Raw genomic sequence first — 17,183 nt, forward strand, 5'->3', positions numbered from 1 at the left:
ATTACGAATGTATCTAAAAATGGTATTTTTTTGTTGTTTTCGATTTCATGTGTAAATTGTAGGCGTGGGTGAAAGCTATTAAATGTATCTAATGTAGTTTGAATTTGATCTGTGATCTAAATAAATAAAAACAAGATCCAACTGCTTTAGTGCTTAGCGTGTCCTGACAGACACACTAACTTTTAAAGTTTGTAAATAGAAAAGAAAATTGAATATAATTATTGCATTAAATTAAAACAGGTAGAATGGACATTCTTTAGATAATATGCAAAAGGATTAAAAAAATAGAAAACGTAAACTTACTCTATATCGATATCCATTGTGAAAAATGAAGTGATTTTAGTTTAGAAGAAAAAGGCACTATGCAAAGAAAAGAAAGGGGAAATGTATCGGAATAAGTAGAGACATGTTCCAAGAATAAGAGATGCTAGTTTGGCCAAACCACCCCGCTCGACTTCTATTGGAAATGGTCTGTAAATAAATCTAAGCACGGCATGTCCTCTTCTATTGGAAATGGTCTGTAAATAAATCTAAGCACTACGTGTCCTGAAGGACACGCCAGGCACATGGGTTAAGGTAATAAGGTATAATCTTGTTGTTTTCCTAGAGCCGTTAGGCAATTTAGGCACTCCCAGACAAGTTTGGAATTGAAAGCATTCACATTTAGTGCCTTTATAGCTACCTAACTGTCTGAGAGTACATAAATCTGTGCAACTTCCATATTTGTCTTTATTCACTCCTGTGTACAGAGTTGTATTGCATGTACCTCAGTTTGGGAAAGGGGATTAGTCCAAGGTGATTTGCTAAGGTACAGTTAGGCTCTTTTACCCCCACATCAACTCCATGTTCCATCTTCGATCCATCTGTACCGTATTAGGGCCCCTCCTAAAACTCGTGGTTACCTTTCTTGCTAAAATGTACCTAAAAGGTTAGGTACTCAAAGTTGAGTTTTTCTCTCTTTTTGTCATGTACCATTATAGCCATTTCATTGTTTTAATTCCTTCTAGAATTTTATGGTAGCTCTTCCTAATATCTGGCTTTATTTCATTGTACCTCAGGAGTCTGTTGGCACTCTCAAAAACCACCTTTTGTAATAGGTAAGGAAGGTCAAGTGAGGTTCTCATTGATGTAGTGGGACAGATATGCATTGTCCCTGTTAAATGTTAATATAACACGTCTCCATTCTTCTCGTGGCATAATGTACAAGTATCATTGTTGAATATACCCACTTGTAGTCAGTGTCTGGTAGTTCTATCACTCCCACGAGTTTTACCCTGTGCTTGTCAGTTTTAGTGGAGGTTCTTTACTCGTAAGTTTACTGTGTGATTATGTCCAAGTTTTTCTTTTTTTTAAACTACTTCTTAAAGATCTTTGACTATAATTGTTTATTCTACCATGTGAAAACTATTTATAAACTTCTTTTGCCAGGTATACTACCAAAATGTGAAAGGGACAAAAGTGGGTCCGCTTCGAGAAAGAGAACCTTCTATTTCAGACCCGAAACAAACAAGAGTGAAATTAGCAGGCTTAGAACCAGCCACAAAATATCGAATTCATGTTAAAGCCACTACTGCTGCTGGTGAAGGAGAAGGGTAAGCCTGCAATATTTGAATTATACATTTGTATGAACAATAAATTAATGCTCTCATTGTATTAGATATTACATTGAACAGAGGACTAGAGGTTCTCAAACTGCACCTCCGGATAAACCTAAATTTAAATGGTCTAGATTGCCATCTGAAAACGGCTATGCAAAAGTGAAAGTTCAATGGCTTCCTAACATTGAAGGAAGTAAACCTGGTTCTCACTTTTTCGTCAACTACAAGTAATTATATTCACTTCACAAATGCAATATTTGATGATTTATAAATTATTTTCTTATCAGGCTGAAGGGTGATACCCAATACCAAAAAACACCTGACACCATGGATGAAGATTATGTAATCATCAGGGGTTTGCAACCGTCGGAAACGTACGACTTCAGAGTAGTATCGGTCGACGGGGAATATGTCGCAGAATCAGATGCTGAAGAAGTAGAAATGTATAGTGTCGGTAAGACAATGTCATACAATTTAAACAAAATTATTTTTAGTTTATTTTTTTTTGGGGGGGGGGTTCTTCCTTTTTGTGTTGAATTTTGCCAGGTGATAATCCTTTTCTCTATTCTCATCTTTCTAGTCTTATTATTCTGTCTGTCTGAACAGCTGAAATGCATCTGGCAGACAAAATTGGCAAGAATACGAAAACTGGAATGGTTATCTTCTCTCTATGAGAATTAATCATGCAAATGTACACATTGTTGAATTATGTGTAGAAGGAAATCACTTTTTTTATTTAAAATTTTTATATAGAAAAAGTTAAGGTAATTTTGATTATGAATGCTTGCATTGAAAAACAATATTTACGAAAAAAGGTGCTACATTCTTTGATGGGTAAAATATAATTTGTTAGGCCATACTGACAAGGATGGCGCATGCATAGGTCATACAAGAAAAACTCACAGGCACCTTCTGACCAGAAAACGACCTTGTAGGTGCCAGGCACAGGTTGCTGTTCCGGTACCTCAGGTCTTTAAATGCATGTAGTGTCTGTGTTGTGTTTATGTTAATTTATTTGAACGAATGTTATTTAGTAGTGTGAAAGGAAGGGGTTGTTTAACTCGCCCCGAGGAATGTCAAGTACTCTAAGAAAATGAATGTGACCAGACATCTGTGTTTGTGGAGATATATGAATACGTATTGTCTGTTCAGCTATTCTGTAGTTAACAACCTGAGGTACAAACAAGAGGCTAGCAATATAGGATATTGACATAGTAAATGTATAAAAGCAGAGAGTCAGTAACCAGATCGATATGCTCAAACGGTTGCAGGCTAAAAAATACGGCTGAAAGACCAGAAAAATAAGTAAAAACACGCAGAGGGCGTGTGGTGACCTCAGCTGTTTGTAGGCCCCTATACTTCTCACATTATTATTATTGTTATTAATAATTTGTTAAACTTGTGAGGAGTGGTCAAGAATGAGATTGTCTAGGAAAAAAATCTGCCATGTTTCGACCTTGATTCAAGTTATCTTCAGGGCATAAAGTGTGATGCTATTCTTGTGGTGTCATATTGACTGTGTACTTTTTTTTTTATGTTATCATATTACCCATGACTTCTCAAATTAGCTAACATAACCAGCATGAGTGGCAAGGGTACGTTCACGAGGTACCTGGGGCTAATACACCCTGCTCCCCCTCCAACCACCCCGCTGTACAAACCCGCCGAGAACCAGCCATACCACCGTAACAACCACGCTCCTAACTACAGATTCTTACTAATTTCTCAGTTCTCACACCTCGATGTTACATTCTTTTAGAAATTGATAGAGCAGATCGTGGATTTCCTTCCTATTCGTCGTAACCAGGGACTCCCAACAATACGGTCTTTCTACCTTCCAACGCATGAATATCTTCAATAAAACCTTTTCTTCTTCCCTCGTACTCCGGGCACTCTAGTATTATATGGTTCAGATCTTCCCTGCAATCACAAGTCGTGCAATTTGGGGATTCTCTCAGTCCTATTCTATTGAGATGCGCGCCCCATAAGCCGTGATTTGTTCTTATACGTGTGATGGTAGAATAATAATGTCGAGTAGCCCTATAATCTTTAAACCAAGGTGCCTTTAGTACCACGGGGAACCTTGACCTGTGTACAGATCCTCCTGTTGAACCAGTGTGGTATTCCTGCCAGGCAGACAGCCGCACAAAGATATCCATTTGCTGCCGCCTGTTTAGCAAACAAATCTACCAAATCGTTCTCACAAATGCCAGAATGTCTTTAACCCAGCACAGAATGACATCTTTACCACTGGTAACCAGATCTTTGTATTTTAACAGTATATGTACCGTTATGTGGTCAATCTTACTGTTAGCATTTACATTGCCCAGATGTGGTATGGCGCTTTTTGAGTCTGTTAAGATCGCGGCTTTCAAAACATTCATACTCTGGATATACTCTAGTGCTATGAGTACTGCCATTGACTCTGCCGAGAAAATCGAACAATTTGTGGGGAGAGAAAATCTCTTATTAACATTGCCTATTGGGTCATAAAGGGCAAATCCAACCTTTCCCTCTCTGACCGATCAGATAATAGTCTGAGGGCATCCCTGACGTCAGCGCGAAACAGCTTGTTAGCATTCCAAGCTGGGTACTTAGAGTAGTCCTTTAAATATATGACTGTGTACTTCACAACACTTTGACAGAAAACCAATATGACACCACAAGAATAGCACCACCTTTTATACTCTGAAGATGACCCAAATAAAGGTCAGCAAAAAAATGAAAAAGGTGTTTTTCTGTACTACCTCATTCTTGACTGCTCCTCAAGATTTCAACAAATTATGAAATAACAGGTCACTAAGAAACCTGCCACATTATTATTATTATTATTATTTGATCAGGTCAAGTAATACGCATCGGTGAGGTAATTTACTTTATTTTCCAATTTACAGAAGGTCCCATTATTCAACCCAAAGAAAATGTCGCTACGGCTGGATGGTTTATTGGAATGTTACTTGCCATAGCGTTCCTTTTAATAGTTCTCATTCTTGTGTGTATAATAAAGAGGAACCGAGGGGGAAAATACGTTGTGCACGAAAGAGAAGCAGCCCATGGTCGACACGATTACCCAGAAGACGCAGGATTCCACGAATATTCACAACCGTCAGTATTGTAATATTTTAATTTAATAATTACGGTTTGCTAAAGTCATACTTATGTTATGAATATAGGTTAGATAGCAAATCTCATGGAAGAAGTTCCTTAGGTAGTGATCCAAAGGGTGCGCCTGAAAGTGACACTGATTCTATGGCAGAGTATGGTGAAGGAGATACCGGTAATTGATTTAATTCTCACTTTAAACAATAAAATTGAATTTATAAACAATTTTATGTTTATTTTTTATTTTGGCTCGATTATTTAAGCACTAGATTTATTGTGAATGTGTAGCCAATAAATACAATGTGGAATTTTTTAAAGAGTGATTTTTTTCTTTTTTATTATGATTTGTTTTTATTTTTGTTTTTGCATGTAAATGTGTAAATTAAGTGTTGTTTGCATGATTGTTTAGAAGGTATGAACGAAGATGGATCATTCATTGGACAGTATGGAAAAAAGCGCCAAGGGGAGACTGCATCGGGTGGCTTTGCCACTTTAGTCTAGACTAAGTAAGCAATGGTTAGTAAGAAAAAAAATTATGTGCATTATCTCTAATACAAATCTTCAACATTGATATCTGCTTGTTTTAAAAACGTTATCAATTGAATGGTTAATTAACACAACTTTTCTCCTTGTAATTGAAAAAACCCAATTAAAAAATAAATAAGCAGCTTATTCTCAAAGTCTTTAGAAGTTAAAACTTGTCGGAATGTTAACATTTTGGATGTCCTACATTATGAAGTTTCTCTGGAAAATATAAATACACTGAAACAGACTAAGAATTTTTGCATTACCGGCAAAAAAGATAGGATTTCTATACATTTTAAACCCTCTCTATAACGGACCCCCTCCATACTGTTCATGTACACTGCTGTCATTCCCCATCAGCGTAATTCACACATCTAGAACAGACATAAAAATATTAAACATTAAAAATATATTAAATGACCATATGAAAAAATATTTGTTACGATCGTTAAAAAAAAAAAAAAAGTCAAAAACATTTTAGGAAGGTTGGGCCAGGTATGGCATGTAATCCTTTACTGAGAAATAATAAACACAGTTTTATTTAAATTTCGGTTTCGACACGGCTGTTATGGAGATTTTGCATACTTTTCTAAGCGTTACTTTTTTCCTTTTGCAGAAGTTCCGTCCCTCCTTACATATCCTCTTCTCATTCTCCTACTCCCTCTCATTTACTCACTCTCTCACTGACTCCTCCCACATACTCTCTCTAACTCACTCACATATTCTCTCTCTCTCTCTCTCTCTCTCTCTCTCTCTCTCNTCTCCCTCTCTCTCTCTCCTTTCCCTCGCCTCTCTCTCACTCTATCTCCCTTTCTCCCCCGCCTCTTTTGCTCTCTCTTTTTTTCTTCTCTCCTCCGCTTCTCAATCTCTCTTACTCTCTTTCCCCCACATCTCTCTCTCCTCTCTCTCTCTCTCTCTCATTTCTCTCACATGCTCATTAGAGGGGTTTCACTGTATAGAACCAGCTTATCTTCTCAATGCCAGTGATTTTTCCTCCTAGTTTTTGATTCATGTTGTATTTTTATTTTCTTTTATTTATTTATTTATTTATTTTTTAAATGGAACAGGCTTACTACACAGTTTGTTAGTGTTGTTGTGTTCTATGAAAGCATGTTGTAAACAGTCTGACTAGAACTGTAGCCAGTGAATTTAGCAAAAATGTTTGACACCAATGTTTTCCCTCATTACAGCAAAATTAGATCAAAACAACTTGTACAGAAAGCAATTGATTTTTAAAAAAAGTGTAAGTTAATTAAATGACTTAATCACAATCTTAAGTTAGGCTGACTGTATTAAATTTATAATTAAAACAAACTCAAAAGTGTGATGCATGAATTACAGATGTTTAATTCTCCTAGAGATGCATGAATTTAAGTGATTCTGCCTTAAGATAAAATAAGAATATTAATATTATTCCATTTATTTTGATGCCTCGTACTTGTGCTTTATGACAAAAAACTAAAATTATTCTTTCTTGTTTAGGAAAATTTACTGAGGATGGATCATTTATTGGTCAATATGGCCCTGGAAATGAAAAAAAGAAGTCAGATGAACAACCTACACTATCTTCTGTTGCTACATATGTGTGAATATATTGCTTTTGCATACAAAAAAAAAACTGTGTACTACTCAGTGCATTAGGCGTCAATTCTTGTTGTTTATGTCTTTCAAATAGAGTGCAGTGCTTTAGCAGAGCTTCCTACTTACGATTTGTGCACTCTCACATTTGTACTGCCACAAAGAAAAAAAAGTTGATAAATGTTAAGTTCTTTTTTTTATTTTCTATTACCAAACAAATTGATTGATAACATTTTACTTCACAAATTCAGGCCTTGTGGTTTATTAATTGGAAAAACAAATGTATATAGATCTGAAAAATTAAAAAAAAACTTAAGGCCTATTAAATTAAAAGTGATTCAGAATCTCAACATATTGGATTTTCAGAACTAGTGGTATAAAGTCACATATATTTAAGTCTCAAATATTTTTTTATATGAATAGTTATAATTTGAATTTCATGTTGTTCTCAAGCAAACAAAATTAAATAGCTAACTAGCTTACAATGTAGCTAGTTATCTACAAGAAATAAATTAAGTGAACTTTAAGTGAATAAGTGGACTTGTCACAAAGTATGTATATGTATACACATTTTATTATATATGTATATATACACATGGCTAGAATTAGTGAAATAATAATTTTTTTAATTCTCAATCATTTGAAGCACTAAAATAAAAAAGTTAACTAGTATAACTATTCATTCTTAACGAACTTCTTCATTATATTTTTCATACAGTAAAAAAATATATATTTTATTTTATAACATCACATTTAAGACTTAATAAATTATCATTTTTATCCAAACAGAATTCTGTTTTAAAAATATATATATTTAAAAAAAATACAAAAAAAAAGCAAGAAATTTACTTTAATAATTAGGAGAGGGTTGTGATTGGACCAGTTCAGAATTAGAATAAGCCATACTGATAAAAAAAAAGTTATGTCAAAAGGTGTTTAGAAATAGTCTGTTTGAATTTCAAAAGTATTTATTAGTGCAGGATTTAGGTGGTGTTGTACAGTTGTTTATAAAATACCTAAAGTACCCATTAATTTAAAAATTAAAGCACTTTGTGTTGTGGTTTCAAGCTAAGCTTTGCATGTATCCTGTACCAGTTAATTTAAACGCCATATTTTCTTGTTCAAGATGTGTTATCATACATGTTAATTAATTAGTAAATAATTAATTGATGATAGACTACAAATTTTATAAATAATATATTTTTGTTATATTTTTATTTTAGCATAGATCATTAAGCATTATTTAATAATGTTAGAAGCTTTTTTAATTTTATATACTATATATTTAATTTTTATATATACATATATGTATATGTGTTTTTGTACATGTTTAATGTTTTTAAAGCTGAATTCAAGGGGGTTGCAGTAAACATTTTGACAACTGTTCGAAGCTATGGGAAATAATTATGTACTTTAAAAAACAATTAATAGGGTTTAAATTTAATTTTGTCTTTTTAATTGCGATTAATTGTCTAAATATTGTCTTTTCAAGCATGCCAAATGTTTTTAGTCTTCACTCTCATGTCAAGATGTCACATGGAAAAAACTATCTTTTCAGTTTTCTTATTAAGCGTTAAATGTACACATTTAATTTTAATTGGTTCCCTCCATCTATTGCTGTTTTTCTTTTTTCTTTTTTAAGATTTTTTAATTTATTTTTAGACAAATATAATTGTTAAGCTTATTAAACGAACGTGGGTAAATATTGTGTCACAGGTCTGTAAAAGCACAAGTGCCTTACTAATAAGGCATTGATTTCCTGTCTTGCTTCTTTTATACGATATTTTGTCTCAAAGCACATTAGATTAGGATGCACTTAAATAGGCCAATGTTACATTTTTTATGTCACATCTTAAAAAAAAAAAATTGTTTCTTACACTTTGTAATAATAAGATCTCGATTGTTAAGGCATCAATTTTATTGACAATTACTAGCTTTTTTATTGGGAAAGAGGTATTAGATTATTAAGGCCTACTACACGAGTTGGCATTGATGCAATCATACGTATGTTTTTTATATATACATTTTTTTTTTCAGACATCAGGTAGTACAAACATTTATTTTCAAATCTACCCACATGTATTAAATTTAGGTTGTGTAAATTTCAAGACATTCCATTTTTTCAGTACTCTGCTGAAACAACATTTAGTTTTATATATAACTTGTTCAATTATAAACCAGAAGTGATATTTTGTAAACAGATAAATTATTTATATAGTTTTCTTTGTATATTTGCGTATGAGAGTCAAAGGGTTAATAAACTATACTGCTAATGAATAGTAATGAAAATAAAAGATTCTAATAATCAAATGTTTTATTTTTCCTGCTCCACCTGCATTCCAGTATTTTTTCTCCCTGTCATTAAACTTATTCTAGGATAAAATTTCAAATTACTTAAATTGCAATAATGTTGTTGTGATTAATAAATATTTTCTCCTGAATGTGGGAAAATAGTGAAACGCATAGCAGGAATAGAGAAATCAAATTGTATTGCTTTAAAATTTTATAATTCTTTTCATAGATGCAAGATATTATGAAAGGTAGGCTCATATCAAATTATCTCTTCCTTCTATTGTCTTACAGACGATCTCAAGCTGTACTCAACAGTGTCCAGCCTGGCTGATTGTTGGAAACTGCAGCATGACATAGACGCTTTTTCCAACTGGTGTTCCAAAAATTTTCTCATTGTTATCCCAGGAAAATGCAAATGCATAAAATTTAGTAAATCTTATAAAATAGCAAAGTTGGACAAATTTTGCTACCTCTTGATGGCATCCTTATTAAGGAAGTGGATAAAATAAAAACCCCCAAGGGTTCAAATGCTCTCTGCTGCTGCAAATTTTCAAAAAAAAAAAAAATCGAATATTACAAATAAGGCATTGAAGAACTTGGGTTTTATCTCACAATTTTCTTCTGACTTTTGCAATTCCCATGTCACCTTTTACATTGCCCTTAGAACTTAGAATATACTTCTCTTGTTTGGGATCCTAACCTGGAGGTAAAGATCAACCTACTGGTGAGTGTGCAGGAGATGGCTACTTTTTTTTTATTTTTTTTTTTTTTAACTTTCAAAGTTTGTTCACTTTACATTCCTTACTGTGACCGACTGAATCTTCTTAATTTTGACACTGATCGTAGATAGTCGTCTTTGGTTTTAATCTGGCATTCGATGGTTATATATATATATATTACACAGGGCGGGCGACCAGGACCCGAGGGGTTAANGATTCTCCTACACTGCACCATGGATATAGTGCCTTTCCTATGTATATTTTTAATGTGGCCTTTCCAATCAAGTTTCCTATCTAGCGTTATCCCAAGGAATTTGATTGAATCCTTTAATTTTAATTCAATACCCTGACATTTTGGGTTTTTAAAATTGCCTATCGATCTTCTCCTGCTGAACATTATCAGTTCCAGTTTAGCAGGATTTCTACCAGGCATTCGATGGTACCATCTCTTCACTTGAGATTTTCATTCGCTTGCGTGGTAATTCCACAGAGGTCACTCTGGTCCTGTGAAATCTTCTATGTTGGAAGATGTTGCCAAAATTTCCATTTAGGCCATTATGACCAGTTAAGGATGATTTCTTCCTTGCAAAAAGGTTAAAAAGTATCATTGTCGATAAGTTGGAAGTAGAAATTTTGAAAACAGAAGTTTGGATCTTTGTGTGAAAGTGAAATGAAGAAGGAGTTTAGGGTATTGGGATCAACTAAGTACACTAGAGGCTGGAGAGTGTGCTAAAGATGGAGCTGTCAAAATGGACGAAAGTACTCACGAGGCAAGCTAAGAGATTTATAAATCTTTCTAAAAAGAAGGTGAAGGAACTCGCTCACTGCAGGCAATATTTGAGGAAAATTATAGATCTAGAAACTAACTAGATGTATCCTTTGAGAATGTGAGGCAAGTATATGGTTTGGGCACTTTTTATACCAAGACGAGTGCGCAAAGAGGTGAGAAAGTGCTTAGTTATGTGAGAGAGTACTTTACTTGACCTCCTCCCCCGTAAGAACACTAAGAGGTAGGAGTTCTTCACCAGATCCCAAAGCTTTTTTAAGGACTCCTGTGTGAAGAAGCCTCAGCCTACATCATAAGCCTTCACACCAACAGACGACAAGTTCCTCTCTTCTTGTTCCTGCCAATCTGCACAGGTTTATTTCCGCCACTCCGAGTCTATACATATACCTTTGCAGTGAGCAGTCCAACTATCATTCTAATCCATACATCATTCTGGTCCTTTGTGAATGAACTTTTTCTGTGATTCTGTCCTGGGCTACATTCACATTGAACAGAGGACTTATTTTATCCATTGCACGGTGGATCCACGCTTTTGGCAGTTTGGTATGCCACAAAAGGTTTCAGGGCCAATAAGTCATCGAACTTTCCTAGGCTGATTTATCAGCCTCTTCGTTGCCCCTCTGCCCTGTGTGCCCTGCTACCCAGACAAGGGTAATTTTGTTGTTTTCCCCAATGAATGACAAGTCCTTAATACAATCTCAACCAACTGTACTTAACTACCACTTTGGTAATTGCCCTCAGTGCCTCCTGGCTGACTGAGTAAATGGTTATTCTTCTGTTAACGATACCTTCATTCAGGCACCAAAATTCTAGAACTCCCTCCTCCTAAAAATCCACAATGCCGCTTCCCTTACCCTGTTCAAACATCTCCTGTACATGCACCTCCTTTCCCTCCAAATAGAATTTATTTAACCACCGTTTAAATTTACTCTGTAATTATTATTTTTCTATCTTAATTTTCAGGGTTATTCGTTTTAGTTTTAACTCCTTTGGGTTTTGTTTTATATAAGTCAGTTTATAATAAGTTGATCATGATGAGGTTTATTTTTATTTTTGTCAAAATGATAATAATTTTCTCTTTAACCTATGTAATCTAAGAGGATACCTGTCCCAGAATAATTATTTTTCTTCTTCTTCTTCTTCCTTAGCACAGTGTTAAATAGCCACCGTCTCCAGTTGAAAGACATTGCCCAAGGCTTAAATGAATTCTAGTCCTTGGTTTAGACCATAGATACCATCTCCTGACCCATACTTGGTTTTGGAGCAATCTGTATACAGGATATGGTTGGCATTAACTGGGATCCCATTCTTCCAGTCTGCTTTACCAGAAATTTCTCTAATAATAAGGGGAATGAAATCCCTCTCTGGAGTCAATATTTGAAAATTATAGAACTAGCAACTAGGTAGATCAGCTTACATCCTTTACGAATGTGAGGCTCTAGTCATAGGTAAAGGCCCCCATTTTGGACAAATTTCACATTGGGAGACAAGACCTTTACATGACCTCCTTCTTTTTAAGAAGCTTAAGAAAAATAATAAGGCTTTTTGAGAATGTATCAAAAGACAAACTTGTACACAATTTGCCATTTGATTATTACAAATATATTTGAAAAGTGATAGTACCAAGCTGAAAACAATGAACATACCACTTCTATTCACAAATAGTGAAGTTTTTAACATTATTGGAATATGAGTGGGTGGGGGAGAAATGGCAAATAGTAGGGAAAAAGATAGTGTGGTGGTGGGTCAAAATGGAGGGGTGCAATCTTTGAAAGTTAATGGTAAATTTAAAATGACTTTAATCTTGAAAGTGTGGTTCTGAGGTGATGATAATATTATAAATTATTCATGATAATTTGTGTGTAATTCGTGTAGTTCAAAATGGCTCAACAATTTTCAGTCGGAGAAATAGTTTTTGCAAAAATCAAAGGATATAGACCATGGCCTGCGGTAATATCGTACGTTTCAACACAATCCAATGGGAAAATTAATTATCACGTGGTGTTTTATGGAACTGGAAACTCTTCTGTAGTCGGTTCGAGAAAAATTTGGAAAATATGTGATAAAATGGCTGTGATGGGGAATCCGCGTAAGTGCAAGCGGTTTGCAGCAGCTATAAAAGACATGATTGCTTCTTTGGAACTGGAAGATCCTTACGACACAAATGAAACTCTGAGAAAAATTAACGACATCCGGAAAAAGCCTACGCCTAGGAGAGAATTGAACTCTACATCTCTCTCTTTGTCTCTCTCCAGTTCTATGACTTTGGCTGGATCTTCATCTTCTATCTCAAGACCATCAGCTCCGTTTCATGAGAAATTTTCTTTTAAAACAATGCCTTTGACGACAGGGTCAACTTTCGCTGTCAAATCGCTTGAAGTCAACAGACAGATGTCTAAATGCATCCCTTTCAAGAAAAGAATAATAGCCAATTTATTATTTGACCCTGTGGAAACTGAGCTGAGACAAATCCAAGAGTCGGAAAAGAACGAAACCGAAGCACATCAATTGCACGGTCCATCTTCTTCCTTCGACGCTGGGAAAATCTTGGGACAGACCATAGAAGAAATCCTTACCGACATGTATGGGAACGTTGGTAAAAGTAAACAAGAACCTTTGTCAAACCTTGCAAATGAAGTCCAGAAAAGCCACAAAGACAAGATTATCAGAAAATCACTGAATTCAATTTCTTCGAGCAACCAAGGCTTGACGAGGAAAGTCATGAGAACAGCACACACACAGATCAAAGGAAACAAGGAAAGTAAGACAAAGACTGGCCAAAATTCATTTTTACTTACCATAAATGACACCCATAAGGAAAGAAGAATCGAAGTCCAAGAAAGTTATGCCAATAAATGTTACAGTGCTTTTAATCGGCAAGCGACGACGGAACCCCTTGTCAAAAAGACATGGGTAAAATCAGGTAACATACTAGAAATAATAAAAAAAACTTTACAAAATTAATGCTAAATTGTCATGAGCAGTTTGCAATGAGAATATAAAGAAAAATAAAATGTACAAAACCATCGAGGGTTCTTCAAACAACCAAAATTTACCCAATTCCATCGATATGATTGCAAAGTTCAAAGGATGCCCATGCGGTAATAATTTTAAGATTTTTAAATTTTATTTTGGCTTCGTTTTTGTTTTTTCAAGTTGTGTAGTTACAGAAATAAAGGGCCATCAATCCTTGGAGGAATGCAGAATGTCTCCAAAAGAGGGTCAAAAGTCATCATTAGCCTGTGTATCAGGTAAAGTTGTCATTTATATAAGTCATTCATTTATTAAATTGCCTTAAAATACAATTTATATAAGAAGTTAGTTAATAGACTTATCAGGCTGTTAAGTCATGTTTAACTATTAGATAAACATTTGTTTAGACTTGGTCTTCATTAATAAAGACTTTATTGTATTAATCTGTCCAACTATTAGTCCAAACAAATGTTGTTTATTTAAAAAAAAATACTAGACAAAGCTGATTCATCATTGGATTCTTTTAGAATTTTTTAATTCTTTCTATGAGAAACTAATTTTTATTCTTATGAACAAACGCTTAGGGCCGTTTGTCTGCCAGTGTCAATTAGTGGGTATTGTTGCGATTAAAGTACTAAAATAAATTTACAATAAGTAAGACAAATTGTTGAAAGTGCTGGTCAAATGATAATATTTGTGCCATAATCAATAAGTCAATTTATTTAATATTAGAACAGTAATTATATTTTTTGTTACAGATATTAATGAGACAGTTTGTAATAGAAAGAATTGTTTTTGATATGACTTACAAGAAAGAAGATTTGTCCGACTTTATTATTTTATATGTATATATATTTAATTTTTTTACTGTTGTTCACTTTATAGACAACAATGTATTTATGGATCTTATTAAATAAATTTATATTATTTTAATTAGATTAGGATAGTTGATTTTCAGAAGTGGGATTCGATTCACCGAGGTGAGAAAGGTGATCTTATGGATAGACTTGGACTAGCTCTCGAAGACGAATTAGGTACTGCGTCCGACCTGGATGAAGAGGTCGAACACGAAACTGAGGAACGAGTCAAGCTTTCGTCAGAATATCGTCCTAAGTTCACACTCACGTTCAGGGATGTGGAAGAAATGATTAAACCCTTTTCAGGAGAAAATAAATACCCGATCGAGATGTGGATAAAGGAATTCGAAGAAGTATCAGCGATGATGAAGTGGGGAGAGCTGGAGAAACTCGNTCGAGGGTCAGAATTGGCCGAATTGTAGGAGAATAAATTTGAAAGTTGCGCCAAGGTGACGTACTTAAATCTGTTGGTCACTTCTAAGAAGGTTATTGGTTACAAGTGCTTATGTATAGAGTAATAAAGAGCGTGTGTTTAAAAACGAAAAGTCTACGGTTTCTTTATCCGATCCAATCCTGAAAAAGCCCTACAATATACATATTTTTTTTCTTTTTTTAATATTTATCTTTATAAATTTGTTGTCTTGATCAGGAATATCAGTGTAGAGTGGAGTTCCGCTTCTTTCAGGGGAGTTGATTTTTTTTTTTTTTAAGTTTGGCTTGTCAGGCCTTGAATGGTGGGTTTGATCCCAAATTATTATTAATTTTTTTACAACATACAAGTATAAAGTATATCACTTGCTTACTAGGAGGTCAGACCAGGGGTATTCAACTGTAAAAAACAGTTAGTTATTCTTAGCAACTGTGTCCTCAGAAATCAATCATTTTTGCTATTGTTGATGGTTTTTGAGGATGTTTTTACATTTTCTTTTATATTCAGTAGACAAATTGCCCTTTGAATCAAAAGAGCGATTTTTTAAGTGATTTTTTTTTTTTTTAATTTAAACAAGCAGTTTCCTTCAAATTCTATAATTTCTTAAATAGACAATTTGGAAAAGTAAGCGCTATGGAAAAAAAAATTTTTTTTTTCCTTGCACAACAAATAAACATTGAAACCCCTGTTTGTTTCCAAGCTACTAATTAACCCCTCATTAATTATGTTTATTTATAAACACTTTCATTTTATACTTATTGTTGTATTGGACAAAATTGTGTATTTTCCCTGGGTTTTATTTTTGTAAAAGGCACAATCCAGACAATCGCGAAGGGATTATGATGCATCTGAGGTATGATGATGATGTGAGCGTTTACTTTATTTAAAGTTTAGATAATTTTCACTAAAAGGGTTCAAGTTATGACTGGTAAATTTATCCAAATTTGGATTTCAATGCTAGAAAATTTTTCACACCCTTTTTTAGTTTTTCAAGTGTTGTCCTTGCAGATGTAGCATCAGCCAGGGAGTGGCAACTTGAAGGCTCATCATTGCTTTATTCCACCAAGGGCTATTTTTTTTTTTTTTTACTCAAAAAAAAAGCTATGACGATAAACATTTAACCTTGCTATCTGCACCTATCTAATAAAAAACATTTTTATAATTTGTACAAAGCAGAAAGTATGAGATGTTTTATGCTCGCCTCAACCTTCGTAAAACCGTTCCTTTACATTATTTACATAAACGACTTTCCTGCATATAAAAACATCATAATAACCCAATTTACAGATCACAAATTTATGGAAAAGATCCATTTGTCAACCCATCCTAATCAAAGATGAGAAGCTCCACATATACCATCATGAGGCAAGCAGCTGCAAATATCCACGCCAAAATTTTTATTTAATTTATTTTTTTAAGCCTACGGTACACACTGGAAAACTAATCTCAACGAAACAAGCTCTAACATAAATGCCGTGTTAATTAAGTCATAATTAACACCACAAATGCCATGATTCATTCATAACCTGGTGATAGTAGAAAAATACTTTTTGCTACCCTCTGTACTATGGATGAACCAGGGCATATGCCTAAGTCTAGGAAACGTAGACCTATAATAATTACCTGTTCGGGCGCAGTCAAAGCTCTCTTACCATCTGTTCCTATTTCTAATTAAAAACGTATTATAAGCGTCATTTATAGGTAGCTTTATATCTAGTAAAGTGACTTCAATAGTGGCCCGCTTAGCTAGTGCATCAACTATTTTATTGGGTACCACCCCTGAATGACCCTTAACCCAGCATATTACAATTTCTTTATTCATATTTTTAAGGTCGAATAAACATTGGATGATATTAGCAAAAATTCCGTCTTAGAATTCACACTAAAGTTCTGGATTTGATGAGTACCACTTAATAGCCTAATCGTCTAGCCTGCAGCCTTGTCCAAAACACCACCGACCCAGGTGTCAAAATTGGTTAGGGATGGCTTTGATTAGACGTGGATTTCATATGAAGCATTGGTCTTGTGTAATCCCTAACATTACTATTTTTAATATCAATAAGAATTGTTTTATTTAATTTTAAATACTAGTTTAATCTGAAGTGTGGAACTGTGATCTCTAAGGATTGCAGTAATATTTTTTAACTTATTTTAATATTACGATTTAAAATTATGTTGGCTTACTGATGCGTAAGTGTACACTGCTTGGAAAATTTAAAAAACAAATTGATTTTAAGGTATGAAAATGCTAATTTTTATACACGGTTGAACTTTTTGAAATCCGCCAAACGCGGGAGGAAGTTTCAATCGGGTTTCAACTTT

The 17,183-nt window shown here is 34.2% G+C and overlaps 2 protein-coding genes across 6 annotated transcripts in view; both read left to right on the top strand.

Moving 5' to 3' along the window:
• LOC106671712 (neuroglian) overlaps positions 1 to 7,810 on the top strand; it is a 38,161-nt gene extending 30,351 nt beyond the window's left edge. The window contains exons 18-24 of one of the 3 annotated variants that reach the window (XM_014402653.2): positions 1,429 to 1,592; positions 1,658 to 1,825; positions 1,886 to 2,052; positions 4,493 to 4,703; positions 4,772 to 4,875; positions 5,110 to 5,216; positions 6,708 to 7,810. In XM_014402653.2, coding sequence (XP_014258139.1) covers positions 1,429 to 1,592; positions 1,658 to 1,825; positions 1,886 to 2,052; positions 4,493 to 4,703; positions 4,772 to 4,875; positions 5,110 to 5,201 — 906 coding nt within the window. In that variant the 3' untranslated portion in view covers positions 5,202 to 5,216; positions 6,708 to 7,810. The remainder of the gene's footprint in view (positions 1 to 1,428; positions 1,593 to 1,657; positions 1,826 to 1,885; positions 2,053 to 4,492; positions 4,704 to 4,771; positions 4,876 to 5,109; positions 5,217 to 6,707) is intronic. The other 2 variants (XM_014402656.2, XM_014402648.2) reach the window with 2 other exon arrangements.
• Positions 7,811 to 11,215: 3,405 nt separating this feature from the next.
• On the top strand, positions 11,216 to 14,763 carry LOC106671727. Of its 3 annotated transcripts, none has more exons than XM_014402661.2 (3): positions 11,216 to 13,524; positions 13,586 to 13,852; positions 14,333 to 14,763. In XM_014402661.2, the coding sequence occupies exons 1-3, from the start codon at positions 12,483 to 12,485 to the stop codon at positions 14,371 to 14,373; spliced, it is 1,350 nt and encodes a 449-aa protein (XP_014258147.1). In that variant the 5' UTR covers positions 11,216 to 12,482; the 3' UTR covers positions 14,374 to 14,763. The 3 variants fall into 3 exon arrangements, with proteins under 3 accessions (XP_014258147.1, XP_024084776.1, XP_024084775.1); XM_024229008.1 differs by lacking the exon at positions 14,333 to 14,763 and having other exon boundaries at positions 13,586 to 13,702; positions 13,772 to 14,119; XM_024229007.1 differs by lacking the exon at positions 14,333 to 14,763 and having other exon boundaries at positions 13,586 to 14,119.
• The last annotated feature ends 2,420 nt before the right edge of the window (positions 14,764 to 17,183 follow it).

Source organism: Cimex lectularius, unplaced genomic scaffold, assembly GCF_000648675.2.
Source record: "Cimex lectularius strain Harlan isolate CLEC.00 unplaced genomic scaffold, Clec_2.1 scaffold313, whole genome shotgun sequence".
Classification (NCBI taxonomy): Eukaryota; Metazoa; Arthropoda; class Insecta; order Hemiptera; family Cimicidae; genus Cimex; species Cimex lectularius.

Coding starts and splice junctions, on each gene's coding strand:
- LOC106671727 (XM_024229007.1), top strand. CDS start 12,483: ATGGCTCAACAATTTTCAGTCGGAGAAATAGTTTTTGCAAAAATCAAA. Junction 13,525..13,585: donor AAAGACATGGGTAAAATCAG/GTAACATACTAG, acceptor TGTCATGAGCAG/TTTGCAATGAGAATATAAAG.